Source organism: Aplosporella prunicola, assembly GCF_010093885.1.
Source record: "Aplosporella prunicola CBS 121167 unplaced genomic scaffold K452scaffold_22, whole genome shotgun sequence".
In the NCBI taxonomy this organism is placed as follows: domain Eukaryota; kingdom Fungi; phylum Ascomycota; class Dothideomycetes; order Botryosphaeriales; family Aplosporellaceae; genus Aplosporella; species Aplosporella prunicola.
In genome coordinates this window covers 502,571-517,450 of record NW_022983550.1, presented here as the reverse complement: position 1 = coordinate 517,450, position 14,880 = coordinate 502,571, and the positions used below count along the sequence as shown (strand labels likewise).

Sequence of the window (14,880 nt, the reverse complement as noted above, 5' to 3'; positions counted from 1 at the left end):
CGACTCGGCCACAATGGCGCCGTCCCTCGAAGAAGCCTCCAACACGACCGGCGAAGCAGCGCTCGAAGCGCCACTCAAGCAAGCACCCAAGCTCGTCGCACCCGAACCCGAACACTGCCCTGGTCCGGAGTCACAACAAGCAGGCAAGGCAGATTCATGTGCGGGGTGCCCTAACCAAGCCATCTGCGCCTCGGCACCCAAAGGCCCGGACCCGGACATACCAGTCATCACGGCGCGGCTCGCGGAGGTGCAACACAAAATCCTGGTGCTGTCGGGCAAGGGCGGAGTGGGCAAGAGCACGGTGTCGGTGATGCTGGCGCACGCGCTGGCAGCGAACCCGGACAGCGCGGTCGGGTTGATGGACACGGATATCTGCGGACCTAGCATTCCAAAGATGATGGGCGTGGAGGCGGAGAGCATACACGTTACGGGGACTGGAATGGAGCCTGTGTGGGTGGCGGATAACCTGGGGGTCATGTCAGTCCAGTTTATGCTGCCGAACCGGGACGACGCGGTCATCTGGCGCGGACCGAAGAAGAACGGCCTCATCAAGACGTTTCTGAAGGACGTGTCATGGGGCGTGCTAGACTACCTAGTCGTGGACACGCCGCCAGGCACGTCGGACGAGCACCTCAGCGTCAACAGCTTCCTCAAGGAAGCAGGCGTCGACGGCGCCGTGCTCGTCAGCACGCCGCAGGAAGTCGCGCTGCTGGACGTGCGCAAGGAAGCCGACTTCTGCCGCAAAGCGGGCATCCGCATCCTCGGCATCGTGGAGAACATGTCGGGCTTCGTCTGCCCGAACTGCACGCACCGCAGCGACATCTTCCGCGCCTCGACGGGCGGCGCGCGCCGCCTGGCCAAGGACCTCGACATCCCGTTCCTAGGCGCTATTCCGCTCGACCCGCGTATCGGCATGGCGTGCGATTATGGCGAGAGCTTCCTCGATGCGTATCCTGATAGCCCGGCCTGTAAGGGCATTCGCGATGTCGTGCGCGCCGTGGGCGAGCAGATGGGTTTGGATCCCGATGATGTGCTGCCGGAGCCAGAAGAGGAGGCGGCGGCGGAGGCGCTCGAAGAGGGCGCGAAGGTCGCCGCTGATTGATTGAGACTTGGGTGCGCTTTTGCGGACAGGCGTTGCGGGAGCATCTGGGCGGCGTTTTGGGGGGCTTGTGTAGGTAGACAGACACACGTACTGTCAAGCCGGACGGACGGTACCGACGGGGTATGTATATACATGACGACGACCCTCACGGAATGAAACCAGACAAACATTTATTTCCTTTCGCTGTATCATATCTGTCCCTCTCTATTTCTTTCTCTCTTTTTCCTTTCTCTCCATCCATCCATCCATGCGCTCTAGCCCCCACTTCTAGCCCCCATGTCCATGTCCAGGATCCCGCCCGTTTCGCAGCGGAGCAGCCGGCTATGCACACGCATCCACGTGGGGAAAGTGGGGGCAACGCAGCGCAGTGCAGTGCAGGTAATCCGACCGGACTTAGGCAGCGGCGCGGCAAGACGTACATACATATAGCTAGCGAGGTAGGACCCTAACCTAGACGTAGGTAGGTGTGCGCACCTCGGCCGGGCGCGGCGTAAGCGCCGCAAAGTGGTGCGCTGCCATGCGCTGCGATGCGATGCGATGCGGGCGGCGCTGCTCCGCGCAAGCTGGCTGGGCGGGTGGGGACTGGGCGTGCCCTGTGTTCCTCTGTAGGTACCTAGGTACCTACCTATCTAGTATGTGTTTGTGCGGAGGCTGCAGGCGCGCTGGACGAGGATCGAGGCGCGGTCTGGAACGCGTCTGCACTGCTGGAGGCGAGGTCACGAGTGCGGCGTTGGCGCGGCTGCTGACTAGGTAGGTACCTACCTACCTGTGTGTGTATGCGTGTACTTGTGCTCTTAGGTGCTGGCTTCTGGCCTGGGCTTGTGTAGGTATATCGGAGTGGGCGCGCGGGAGTTGGCTTAGTGCGGTAGGTGGGCAGGTGGTGGGCTGGCAGGAGCAGGAGCAGGCCTCGTGTCAGTCAGTCAGCCAGCCAGTCAGCCCGTCCGTCAGTCCGTCCCGTAGTCCGTCACAGTCAGCCAGTCAGTCAGGGCCGTTTAGGAAAGATGACATGAGGCGAGACAAGACAAGCCATGGAAGCCAAGCCGGACGCCATAGGTACAGTACCTACCCCTACCTCTACCGAACCTTACCACTACGCCGCAGCCGGAGGAGCTTGCCTACCTAGCTGCCCATGTAGGTACACACATACACACGACCACACGACCAGGCGTAATCCGTAGCTAACTAAGGCCAGCCCGGTCGTCTAACAGGCGGCGCCGACGCGACGCGACACGATAACACTCACGAGCACGACGGCGTCGGCCCTCTGCGTAGGGAGGGTAGGCAAGGCCTCTGTCAGCAGTGGGCAGTGGCGACGCTAACTAGCGTCGGCTGCCTCTGCTGCTGCTGCTGCTGCTGTCACTGCTAGCTGTTCCTAACAACATGCCTGCCCTGCCCTGCCCTGCCTTGCCCTGCCGTGCCGGTACGTACAGTACCTACCTTAGCTAGGTACGTACACGCGAGCGGCCGAAGCGGCCTCTCCGAACCTAGGACGCAAAGCGCGCGCGATCGCTTTCGGAAGGATGGGAGCGGCGCTTGCGGGCTGCATGGGTGCTTAAGCGACGGGACGGAGCAGGCCTGCCAGCCAACCCTAAGCGGGAAGACCAGGTGCGGCGGCGCCTAGAAAAGCAGCAGCAGAAGCGATGGAACGGACGCGCCGACGGTGTGCGACGACGATGCCGGAGCGTGGGGACGGCAAAGCCCGTTCGTACGTCGTGTCCTCCTTGCTCCGGCTGCGGTAAGTAGTGGGCGGTAGGTAGTCCGTAGGTAGGTTGTGGGGGCGGCGGCGGCGGCGGCGGCGGTAACGCTTGTTGCCTGCGTCTTGCGTCCCTCCAGTCGGAGGAAGGTAGGTGCTGTTGGTTGCATATGTGCGTGTGGGTGTGGGTGTGTGTAGCTGGTGATCCGTCATCTTGTCACTGGCGATGTATGTAGCTAAACCTGCTGACTCGACAACAAGCAAGCAAGCAAGCAAGCAATCAGCGCGCAGGCCGCAGGCATCGGCGTCTGCAAGCTACTGCCGTTGAAGTCGATGCTGCAGGAGTAGGTAAAGTAGCGGCAGCAGCCGCGAAGAAAGCATGCTGCAATGCGGGCTGCAATGCAGACTGCAAGCTGCAAGCTGGGAGGGAGGGTGCAGCGGCGATCGATGTGAGCAAAACGAAGATACATAAGCGCGGCGCAACACTCGCAAAAGCAAGAATAGGTGCGTACGTATGTGAGCGACGGACACATACACGCAGCAGCAGCAGGAAGGAAGGATGGGAGGAAGAGAGGGCGTGAGTGAGTGAGTGAGCAGCGCAACCTAGCCAGCAAGCCAGCAAGCCAGCGCCCAAGCACCCACGCAAGCATGCAAGCAAGCAATCGCACGCGCACAGGATCGCAGCTATGTATGTAGGTGGCTGCCTGGCCGGCTGGTGCAGTGGTGATGACCTAGCTAGGCCGGGGCAGCTCTGTCTGCGTACGGAGATGTACACCAACGTACGGATACACTCGGAGAGAAGCAAGCAAGCAAGCAAGGAGGCAAGGAGGCACGCGGGCAAGCCCTCTCACACCCACGCCCACACACCCTAGCTAGGTACCTTTGTAATCCGTACCTACCTACCTACTTACCCACGCAGGCGACGGCGCAGCCTCCAGCCCAGCACAGCGCGTGTGAGCGAGAGTGGTGTGCAGCAGCAGCCACCTCCGGCGCTCGCTCGCTCGCTCGCTCGCGGCTTACTTAGCCACCCATCAATCCATTCACGCAGCAATATACAGATACAGTACGAACCAAGCCGCAGAGCCAGACCCAGCCGGTCACATAGCCAGCCAGCTAGCTAGCTGCCTAGGTATGTATGTATGTGCGGAGCAGGGAGGCAAGCACACCCAGACCACCTGTGATCTAGGGCAGGAGCGGGCAGGAAGGAAAGTCTAAAATAGAAAAAGAAAAGAACGGAAAAAGAAAAGAAAAGAAAACGGCCGGGTAGTGGGTGGTGGATGGGTGGGCTTATGTGTATGTATGTATGTATGTGTATGTGTGTGTGTGTGTGTGCGTGCGTGTAGGGAGGTGGTGAGATGGTGAGAGGAAAAAGAAAAAGTTGAGGTAACTACCTACATCCGTACTTGCTGCTGGATGGAACACAGCTAGCACATGAGTGAGTGAGAAAAAGAAAAGTGCTTACTGCTGCTGCTGCTGCTGCTGTTGCTGCACCATCCTCACCTCCGCTACTGCCATTACTCCGTACTCCGTACTCCGTACTCACTCTGCATGGCGGCAGTGGCGGCGAGCGCGGCTGACGAGGCATGTACGCATGTAGGATGTAGGTCCTCATTTCCTTGCCTACCGTGGGAGTACTGCACTGAAGACAAAGCAAAGCAAAGCAACGCGCCGCCAAAGCCAAAGCCACGCACCCACTGCACCCGACGCCCGGCCCCCGGCCCCCGACCCGTCGGCACCGCCCACAGTCCACTGCTCACAGCTCACTCATCACAGCCAGCAACAAAAAGCCGAAATGCCGAAATGCCAAGGCCGCGCCCCGGTTTCGCTCGCGTGGGCCGTGGCAGAGTAAGCGGCATAGTGGCATGGAGATTGCGGGCTGATCCTGCTGTCTTCTATGTTGCCGACACGGACACGGCAGGCACGGCAGCACGGCACGGTTGGTAGGGCAGGGTCCACCTACGTACCTGCCTGGCCGGGGGTAGGGTTTGGGTTTTGGATGGGCAGGGGTTGGTGCTTGTGCGTGAATAGGTAGTATGTAAGTGCGGCGGCTGATGATGATGTTGTATTGATGAGGCAAGGGTAGGTATGTAGGTGCGGATTGCGGAGGTAGGAGGAGGTGTATGTGCATGGGTATGGGTATGGGTATGTGCGATATGTACAATATTGTATGTACAGAAGGATCGACTACGGAGAGCGAGGCGGAGGGCGATATTGACAAGGGCAGCGCAGCGCAGCGCGGAGCGGGTCAAACTCAAACGTGTGTGGGCTGGACACAGACACAGACACAGTGGACGCTGGTGAAGGAACGGAACGGAACGCAACTCAACGGGCATGGCGGCGTGGCATAGCGTGGCATGGCATGGCAGGGCGCAGAAAAGGGCAAAAGGGCAAGACAGGACAGGGCAGGACAGGGCAGGGCAGTAAGCAATGGGCACGCAGACACCTCCTCCCCTCACCCCTCCAGGCAGGCTGAGACAGCAGCCCCAAGCCCGACAGGCAGAACGAACGAACGAACGAGTCACTCAGCGCGCGCGCCGTGCGCAGCCTGGCAGCGTGGGCGCACGTCCATCATCTCTCGAGGTTTCCATGTGGATCCAGACAGGCATAGACATTATGTAGACACCAAACACCGAACACCGGGGGCACGGCGTGCGAGTGTTAGTGTCAGTGGGGAGCAAGGAGAGGCGGAGGAGGCATACATGCATGCATGCATGGGGCGCCAAAGCGTTCGTGCGCTCCGTCCAGCTTTCGGCAGTTCGTGAATGATGGATCGTCCGTCCGTTGGGAACTGGACTTGGGAGACAAGGGAGAGCGAGCGAGGGGAAGCGAGAGGACGAGATTGGAAGCAGCGTGCTTTGGACTTGGTATCCCCGGACGGACGTGCTGTTTTGGGCTGCTGCGCCGCAACCCCCTTGTCCGCTTTCTCCCTCTGCGTCTCCTGTTCTGGCAAGCAAGCAGTCTGCTACGGCCAGACAAGGCGACAGTCTAGGTAGAAGTAAGACAACCTTGTCCGTCCGTCCCGCTGGACTTGCCCGCCTGCCCAATACGCACCGCCCCGTTCAGTGCACCACCGACAGTCAACACTGCCACCGCCACCGCAGCTCTACCCAAAACGAACGGGAGCGACCGACCTACTAGTGCGAGAGCACCGCTCAGGAGGGGCAGAAGGAAGAAACGACGGGCAGGGGCAAGCCCAGTGCCCACCCACGCACCCACTCAAAGAACAGCAAAGCCAACCCACACCCACACTTACCTACCACACAGGTGCCAGCGGCAGCGGCAGCAGCGGCGGGCGCGGGCGCGGCGGTGGCAGCGGTGGCGCATCAGCACTCGCAAGCCGAAACAACCTCCGGATTACAGAACAGCAACGCATGGAACGCACCCAGCAGCAGACTGCAGAGCAGGCAGCCCCGACCCGCGCGGGCGGACAGCGGCGGCCAAAACAGAGTGGACAAGCGGGCGTGTGCGCCTCGTGCGAGCTTGTGAGCCTGAGAGCCTGAGAGTGAGTCTGAGCGGCCTGGCCTGCGCGCTGGTCCTCACGCCCATCTCATCACTCGCAGCAGCAGCAGACGCTGAGACGACGACGACGACGACGACGAAGGAGCTCGCCGCCGGCGGCAACCGGGGGAGGGGAGGGGCGCGGGCAGGGCGCGGGGTGGCTGGCGCGCGTGTGTGAGCGTGAGCGTGAGCGTGAGCGCGGCGAGCGGGTGGGTACGAACGATCACGGCTGGATATAGCAACACGCGGACGCCTCTTCTTCGCGGGCGCTCATCACTCACCTCGCGGATTACGGATTACTCACAACGCGAGCAAGCAAGCACGCGGGCGGGCGGCGGGCGGCGCGCGGGAAGGCGGCACCACCACCTGCCAGCTCCAGCTCCGGCAGCACCTACCACGTCCATACGTAGGTAATCCGTAGGGAGGCGGCGCAACAGCCGCAGCAGCCTCGTGGGTACGGAGCACGGAAGCGGAATAACGATGGGTGGGTAGGTACCCAGGGTGGTAGGTAGGTTAGGTAGGGCGGGCATAGATGACAAGCGTCGGGGCCAAGGAAGCATCCATCTCACATCTCTTTCTGCGCCGACGACGAAAGAACGAACGAACGAATAAAAGAACAAATTCGTAATGAGGAATGAAGAAGGGGGGCCCAGGGGTAAGGCACAGCGGAGGCACGGGCGATGGAACCAGGCCGCGGCGCTTCTACCTATGTACGGTGGGTGGGTGCACTGCGCATGGGCGGTGCGGAATGCGAATGAATGAATGGGATTGGGAATGGGGGATTGGGGGATTGGGGTGGGTGTGCAGTGTGTGTGCACGCTTTCTTTGCTGCTGCACCAGCAGCACCAGGCCAGCAGGCCAGCCAACAGCAGCAGCGGTCGGTACGCGGGCTGCCCACACTGCCCACACTGCCCCCCGGTGTCCGAGGTGCCCGCGATGCCCCTCGGCGCCCCTCGGCGCGCAGTGCCCGGCCGGGGCGCACGCGGAGGCTGGCTGCACGGGGTTACGGGTGACGGGGGCAGGGAATGGCATGGCATGGGGGCCTGCCTGCTTGGGGCATGCTATGGATGGCCTTTGGCCTCCACCACCTGGGTACCTACCTTTGTACGTACCTAGCACCTAGCACCTAGCACCTACCTACTATGTACTCCGTACTCTCACTGCTACGGTGATCTAACCGCCGCGGATTATGATGACGATGACGGTGACGGTGACGATGACGGTGCTGGTGCTGCTCCTGCTGCGGCTGATGATGCTGCTGCGTGCACGCTGCTGACTATTGTACCTACGGAGTACGGAGTATTGTATCCATGCCATCCCAGCCGCCAGCTCGCCAGCCTGCCTGATTGACTGACAGTCAGGAGGAACAGGAGCAAGCCCGCACGCACGCACGGCGGTCGGTCCCGGTGCTGCGTCTCTGCCGGCCTCCTGTTTTTGGCAACAACAGCAGCAGCAGCAGCCACGCGCCCGGCGCCATGGTGCCTGGGTGGCTGGTTGCGCGCGGGCGACGGGGGTCGGGGTCCCGTGGGGGCGTACGCAGGTAGGTAGGTAGGTAGGTGATCCGTAGGTAGTTGGCGCTGCTGGGGAGGGGAGCGACATAGAGGGCGAGCTTGCTTGCTTGCTTGCTTGCCAGGACGAGTTCCTCGCAGGCGGAGGCGCAGCTAATCCATGCATAGAACTATCCGACCAGTTTGCGACGAGACGAGACGAGATGCGATGAGATGAGATGAGACAGAACAGGTTGACGACTTAAGTGCTAGACATGGAGGCTGCTGCTAGGAGCAGGTAACTGCCTATCGGCAGACGCAACGCATTCAAGCATGCAAGCAAGCAAGCAGTTGGAAGCAAGCAAGTAAGCAGGCACGCGGGCACGGCAGCTACCTAGTCAACGCTACGCAAGACAGAGCAAGCAACGCATGGCGAAAGCAAGGCAAAGACAGACAGACAGCTAACTCAAACTGGGCACTTGGCGTTGGAGTGCCGGGACAAGCGACGGGTGGTGGACAACAGTGACAACGACAGCAGCAGCAGCAGCAGGGGGACGCAAGGCATGAATGAATGAACGAACGAACGAACGCGCGCGGCGGCCGCTCGGAACGTACGGTACGGGTGCGGTGCCTACGGTACGTAGATACGGCAAGGGCATGGGGGGACGGGGAAGAGGGAAGGAATGGGGATATGCGAGCTTAGGCGTTGCAGCAACCCAGCAAGCAGCCGCACGCACGCATACCTCAGTGCCTAGGCAAGGCACGGAGGACCTAGGTATAGCGGAAGCTTGCCAGAAAGTGGCATGCATACCGTCCACTGTGGGAGGCGGAGGACCGGGGCGGAGCAATGCAATGCAGGCGCTGGACGGGGCCTCAAGGAGACGACGGGAGAGAGAGATTTGAGGCACGGCGGCGAAGGACAAGAGCGACAGGAGCGCCAGCCGCCGAGCCCCTTGCGGAAGGACGAACGAAGGAAGATGCGGACGACCGAAGGGTGGGCAGGCGTGCGTTGCGTTGCGTGCGTGCGTGGCCATCATCGCACACACACTCACGCTCACACGCCCACAAACACACATGCGCACGCCTATCCGCCCGTCCACAGTTACATCCATCCATACGGAGAGAGGCGCAGGCGCCAGGCCGCAGGCAGTGAGTGAGTGGGCAGGAGGCAGTGGGCAGGAGGCAGGAGGCCCCCCGGGGCCCGGAGGCACAGCACAGCAAGCACAGCACAGCACAGCACAGCACAGGCAGGGCAAGGGCGAGGCGAGGCGAGGCGAGGCGAGTGGGCGGAACAATAATATGCGACGACGCGGTGATGGATGCGACAATGCGACGATGCGACGACGACCTGACGACCCCGACGGGCGGCGGTAGCGGTGGCGGCGCTGGCCGCTGATTGCCCTCGCTCGGTGCACCTTCACCACCACCCGTCGCTGCACTGCTCGGCTCTCGCGCTTTCGCTGCTGCTGGTGCTGGTGCTGGGGCAGGCCGGCCCCGGTGCTGGCTGGTGCGTTGCGCGTGTGAGTGAGCGTGCGTGCGTGCGCGCGAGGGGGTGGGTGTGGATGGTTGGAGGAGTAGTGCCGTGCGTCGACGATGATGATGGAATGGGAAAATCGGGATGGGATGGGCAAAAGCTGGTGGACAAAGCGGGTGGCATGGGCTGAGGGGCAGGAGTGGCAGAGAGTGGCAGGGCAAGGGCAAGGCGGGCAGTGGGCACAAGGGTTAGGCCAACAGGGGTGGTGCAAAAACGGCACAACGGGCAGGCAGAGACGACTGTGTGTGCCAGCTACTCGCTGTTGGTTGCTGCTTACGTGCGGAAGCGGGCGGGCGGGCTGGCGAGTCACACGGCGCTGCAAAGTGCCGAAACAAGAGCACGGTGGCGAGGTGGGAGGGCTGCAGATGAGTGGATGGATGGGTGGATGGATGCGATGGGGGCGGCGGTGCCGGGTATATTGTACCTGAGGTACCTGACCTGCACGCCATCTGACATGCTCGGATCGTGTGTTGGAGGACGAGGGGCGCCTATGTAAGTGACGCCCAATGGCGGGGCGCGGAGGCTGACGACCGTTTGGCAAAGCGACCATGGTGATATTGGAAGCGCTGCTCAATCAATCAAATCCCATCATGCGCCTGTCTGACTGACCGGCCATCGCGGCTGCGAGTTTATTAGCGGCGCGTCAGGGGGGACGCCGATGATGAAGCAAAGAAGAGAGGGGTCGTGTGGACAAGCGAGAAAAAAAAAAAGAAGGAAAAAAAAAAAAAAAAAAAAAAAACGAAGAAGGTCTCGAAAGGGCCTCGGTTCAAGTGGTGGTGGTGGATCAGCGGGCGTGAAGGCCTTCCGTCCCCGCCCGCGGCAGTTGAGAGATGAAGATGCAATCTGTCCATGCCGCATCTGATAATATTGGCGACTGACGTCTGCATTGCGCGGGCGGCCGGGTTTCGCCTGGCCGGCGCTATATGTTAACAATAGAGTTGTCGGACCCAGGGGGGAGGGAAGCCTTGGGCACTGAGTGTCGGCACGCCCGGCTACTTGTATCAGGGTCACGCTAGCTAACACTCCTCCGTGCCGACCACGACGACTCCTCCGCGCAAGGGCAGAAGAAAAAAAAATGGAAAAACCCAAAAAAGCATGGGCCCGTAGAGTTTGATAAGCACCGGCCAAGGAGAACGAAACCCGCGACCCGCTTTGCCCGTTTTGCCTAGCTCGGCGTCACGCAGCCGTTTGCTGCTGCTCTGCTGCTTGCTGCTCCTCTTTTGTTGCTGCTTCACGCTTGCACGCTTGCTGCTGCTGCTGCTGCTGCTGCTGCGGAAAATTTCTTGCAGCCCGCCAATGTCGCACGCTGTGGCCGACCGCCGTGATCAGCGCCCACACACTGCAACGCGGGTGGGTACCACTACTGCGACTGCGACCTTTTGCCTACCGCCAGATGGATGGGATCCATCATACATGATCCAGCCGAGGGACCCCAGCCCCAGCAGCAGCCATTCATCAGCCATCCAGCCATTTCATCCATCCACCGGTCCATCATCAGCCAGCTTATTGCTATTATTATTACTTTATTATTGTTGCTATTTTGCTAGCGTCGGTCGAGGATGGGGATGACGATGTGACAACGATGATGAAGTGAGAGGGATGCGGAAGCGGATTGCGGATGATTATGACGATGCTTTTTGTGGCCGCACGTCAGCCACAAGCACGGAGGCCTTGCTACGCTTCGTGCCGCAGGAGTGAGCGAATATGGGCTGGCGATCTACGGCGTGCGTTGGTTGACTGGATGCCCGTTGCCAGAGATTGGGATCGCCCGGGCGCCGCGTGCGTGACACGGTGCTGCCCGCCGAGGGGAGGGATCGTGGAAGCGTCGGTGTGCTGACTCGGAGGGGCTGCTCAAGGTCAAGGAGTCAAAGAAAAAAAAGCGGCAGCCCTGCGCGAGAGTACTCCGAACCGGTCTAGAACCTGTGTTTGCCCATTTCCGCCAGCGGTGCAGCGTGTCAGCGACGCCCGGCCCAGCTCCACCCAAAAGAGGAGACGACGACCACCACCACCGCCCGCCAGTAGTGACCACCAACCACCGCGTGGATTACCACGACCACCGCCGCCGCCGCCATGAGCCACGGGAACCCATGCACCGCCATCGCCAATGCCGTCATGATGGTCATCATGGAAAGTTCATCCCCGCGGCCCCGGCAGCAACACACTGCAACGGACGGACGCAACAGCCACAACAACAAATAAAAGCTTCACCCGACAAGCCAAGCGACTCTGCACGGGCGCCAGGCCCCCGCTCTTCTCCAGATCCCATGGCCGCGCGCGGGCGATCATGGTGCAGGGGGGAGGGCCAGGAAGCTAGGGCGCTTCTGCACGCCAGGCTGCACCCCAATCGTCGGGCGCGCACACGATCTGGCCGCCACGCTCGTACGCGCGTTCGCGGTGCGGCTGACAGGCCGTTTCATGCAATCTCGGCCGTTGCATTCTGGAAAGCGGTCGGCCCTTTGATGCTCGTACGATTGGCCCCGTGTGCCGAGCCTCATGCGCCATCGCCCTCGTCGGCACGCTGGTGCCACCCACGCACCCTTGACCGCTCCTAAAGCCACGAGCCCGCCGAACCAGCGCATGCGGCAGCCTGCTCCGTTGCGCCATGATACATACCCGCACCAGCACGGCCCCCTCCCGGTTGCGATCATGATTAAAGATCACCCTGCCAGCCCGTGCCACACCGGCTGCCTGCTCCCAACTAGTCGGTTTGACCTGCTGCCATCCCCGTAAATGGGTTCCTCGCGCCCTGGCCCTAGGCGGGAGTACCACCGAGCATACAAGACCCTAGTACAGCCCACGAGCCGCCGTATACACTATCCACGCATCGAGTAATCCCATGTCTGTCTGATCGTGCTCCGACCTAATGATCCTTTAGCTGCCTCAGCCCCTGGTCTCCGTGTACACGTATCTTGGAAGCCATTCCCATATATTCTCATGTGGGCGCTCTTCGTCCGAAATGGCCCTTGGTTATGGACAACAGGAACAACAACAACAACAACAACAACAACAACAACAACAACAACAACCGCCCACCATGATTGACATCTCCCCACGCACCACCACCTCCACCTCCACCTCCTCCAAGCGCTCCTCTCGCGTCGAGAAGCCGCGCAGCTCCCACAACAGCCCCAAGGCCCTGCAGCAGCGCCGCCGGACCACCTCTTCCGTCAAAAAGTACGTCGGCCTCGACGACCACTGGGAGATGATGTTCGGCCAACAAGACTCGTCCTCCTTCTCTTCCAACAATCGCCCCGTCAGCTGGCATCCCACAACGTCGTACTACCCGGAATCCTACATCTCCAGCCCGGCCGATGATCTGTGCAGCCAAACCGGCTCCTACGGCTTCCCCGACCAGACGTCACCGTATCCGTCGTCGTCGGCCGTGGCCTACGTCTCAGCCCTGGCCGAGAGGAAACGGAACTATCCACCGTCGAGCATCGGGAGCCCTGATGTGTCGATGGACCCGACGCCATTCCCTGTTTGGCAAGACCCTTGCACGCCCGACTCGACGTTCGCCATGACATCATTCCCGCCTATGGCGTCGCAACAAGACTGGACCTCGATGGCGGCGGCGCCATCGGCACAGCCCACCTCGCATCCCCGCCTCGACTCGAACTCCTCGTCGGAGTTCTCCTCGATGCAGGCTGACGACAACGCCTCGGACTACATGGCCGACGACGACGACGACGCAAGGGAGCCCGAGACGGTCCTTGTCGGCATGGGGCTGTACGACCCGCCCAGCTACGAGTCAATGCTGACGTCGGGATTGGGCAAGGGCCTCAAGTTGGAAGAGACGTGGCAGCCACCGGCGGAGAAGGAAAACGATGACGATGAGGAAGAGGATGAGGATGAGCCAGAAGAGGATGAAGACGACGACGACACGGACGACAGCGCCAGCTCTGAGAGCGAGTCGAGCGTCGAGGAGCCGCCCGCCCCCGCTACCGTCGACCGCTGGTCGACGCTGCACCCGGCTTCGGCGGCGGCGGCACCGGCGGTGGTCATGCCCACCGACATGGCGGGCCAGGGCTTCGTGCTCGAGAACCTGGACGCTGGCGACTCGACGTACGCGACCGAGTGGTGGTACCAACAGCACCAGCAACAGCAGCACCAGGCGGCGAAGCAGCCGATGATGGGGCTGGGCTATGGCTGGCTGCCGCACCACCACCGCGCCCAGTGCTAGGGTTAAGCTTTGCGCAGTGCGTTTCTTTTGCTTGCGGGCGAGAGCGGCGACGAAACGACGACCATTTTTGACGCCGGCGACGGCGAAAATTCACTCCACCCAACCTTTTACCCCTTTTTTTTCCCTCTCTCTCACGATGATGGACGGAATATACATACAGCATGCATAGCGATGGCGTTTTTGATTTTTGGTTTGGCTTGTAGATAGCGCGCCTACTCTCTCCTATCTGAAGAGCAGTAGTGGCCAGCGCGACATGACGGCGAAGGACAGAATTTCCTTCGTCGGACTTTCACGATCACTCATCATCAGGCGGGCAACGGATCCTTGGGGTGGATCGAGGCGGCGGCGGCGGCGACGATGATGGCGAAGCAGTAGTTAGTAGTGGTGGTGGCGGGCTTAGAGTTGGGCCAGGGCCTGGGTCCGACGACGAACGGCGTCTTTCTTGTTAGAGATACCCCCCCAATGAGCGGCGGCGCGAACAGCGTGGTCGGTCAGTTAGTTAGCTTTTGAAGTAAAAATAAGAAGGATCGTCTTCTGAAGATTTTGTTGGTTGGAAGCTTAAACGTGAATTGGATTTTTTGCCTTTGCTTGTTACTAAGCTGAAGTATGGGTAGGGTGATTTTGGGTCGCTAGTTACTCTACCTAGGTAGATTGTTCTTCCTTCCTTCATTCCATCCATCCATCCATCCATCCATCCATCCGGCGGTGGTTCGCTCATTCGTTCATTCGTTCATCCTTCTCTCCAGCCATTTGCTGGTGCGTACTCTACGTACGAGTACTCTACTTCACGTAGAGCAGAGTACCCGTACCTAACCACTCTAACCACTCTACCCGCGCACTACCGTCTAGAACATCTAGCCAACCACGCACAAAATAAACCTAGAGCAATTGGAGCTAACGACCTTGTTTTTCTCCACTCCCTCTTTGCTCTACTCTAGGTACGGTAGAGTATGCGTACAGGACGATGCAACCATGATGATGATGCGATTCGAATAACCAACCACTCTATTTCGCACTTCCCCGCTTACTCGTACTTGCTTGCTTACTTGCTCACTTGCTCACTCGCTCGCCCGCGTCCCACCACAAGACAAGGACAAGAACAGGAAAAAACTAATTACGCAGGTTTCCAACCACCCTGCTATGGGTATGTGCCACCCAACCACCGCAAATACTCGTACGCAACCAAGTCATCAGCACTCGACTTTACTCTAGGGTCGAGCGGGCTGGAGCTTGTGATCGTGATCGCGATCGTACTCTAGAGTAGCGTCCCGCTTGGCTCGCTACCGTGGTTGCCCTCCCGTGCCGGTGGCGGTCCTCTAGAGTAGAGTGCGTGGTGTGCTGGGGGTGTGTACTTGGCGCCCTGCTCGCAGTTGCAAGCCAAGCCAC

At 60.7% G+C, this 14,880-nt stretch overlaps 4 protein-coding genes across 4 annotated transcripts; 3 read left to right on the top strand and 1 right to left on the bottom strand.

Annotated features, from left to right (window-relative positions):
• Window positions 1-13: 13 nt before the first annotated feature.
• On the top strand, window positions 14-1,102 carry K452DRAFT_328607 (uncharacterized protein; the record flags this gene model as incomplete). Its single annotated transcript, XM_033544997.1, has 1 exon — window positions 14-1,102. The coding sequence occupies one exon, from the start codon at window positions 14-16 to the stop codon at window positions 1,100-1,102; it is 1,089 nt and encodes a 362-aa protein (XP_033394566.1).
• A 10,040-nt stretch (window positions 1,103-11,142) lies between these two features.
• Window positions 11,143-12,068, top strand: K452DRAFT_85251 (uncharacterized protein). The gene has a single exon (XM_033547230.1). The coding sequence runs from the start codon at window positions 11,402-11,404 to the stop codon at window positions 11,864-11,866; it is 465 nt and encodes a 154-aa protein (XP_033394565.1). The 5' UTR covers window positions 11,143-11,401; the 3' UTR covers window positions 11,867-12,068.
• K452DRAFT_85294 (uncharacterized protein) lies at window positions 12,046-13,265 on the top strand. The gene is made up of 3 exons (XM_033547232.1): window positions 12,046-12,142; window positions 12,190-13,138; window positions 13,189-13,265. Exons 2-3 carry the CDS (start codon window positions 12,271-12,273, stop codon window positions 13,215-13,217), a joined length of 897 nt encoding a protein of 298 aa, XP_033394564.1. The 5' UTR covers window positions 12,046-12,142; window positions 12,190-12,270; the 3' UTR covers window positions 13,218-13,265.
• On the bottom strand, window positions 13,266-13,821 carry K452DRAFT_85270 (uncharacterized protein). The gene has a single exon (XM_033547231.1). It carries the CDS (start codon window positions 13,655-13,657, stop codon window positions 13,313-13,315), a length of 345 nt encoding a protein of 114 aa, XP_033394563.1. The 5' UTR covers window positions 13,658-13,821; the 3' UTR covers window positions 13,266-13,312.
• Window positions 13,822-14,880: the final 1,059 nt, after the last annotated feature.

Excerpts from the sequence above, each read along its gene's own strand:
- K452DRAFT_85251 (XM_033547230.1), top strand. The coding sequence starts at position 11,402 with ATGCACCGCCATCGCCAATGCCGTCATGATGGTCATCATGGAAAGTTC.
- K452DRAFT_85294 (XM_033547232.1), top strand. The coding sequence starts at position 12,271 with ATGGCCCTTGGTTATGGACAACAGGAACAACAACAACAACAACAACAA. Across the intron at positions 13,139-13,188 it reads ACCGGCGGAGAAGGAAAACG|GACGACACGGACGACAGCGC; the intron begins ATGACGATGAGG and ends GATGAAGACGAC.
- K452DRAFT_85270 (XM_033547231.1), bottom strand. The coding sequence starts at position 13,657 with ATGCTGTATGTATATTCCGTCCATCATCGTGAGAGAGAGGGAAAAAAA.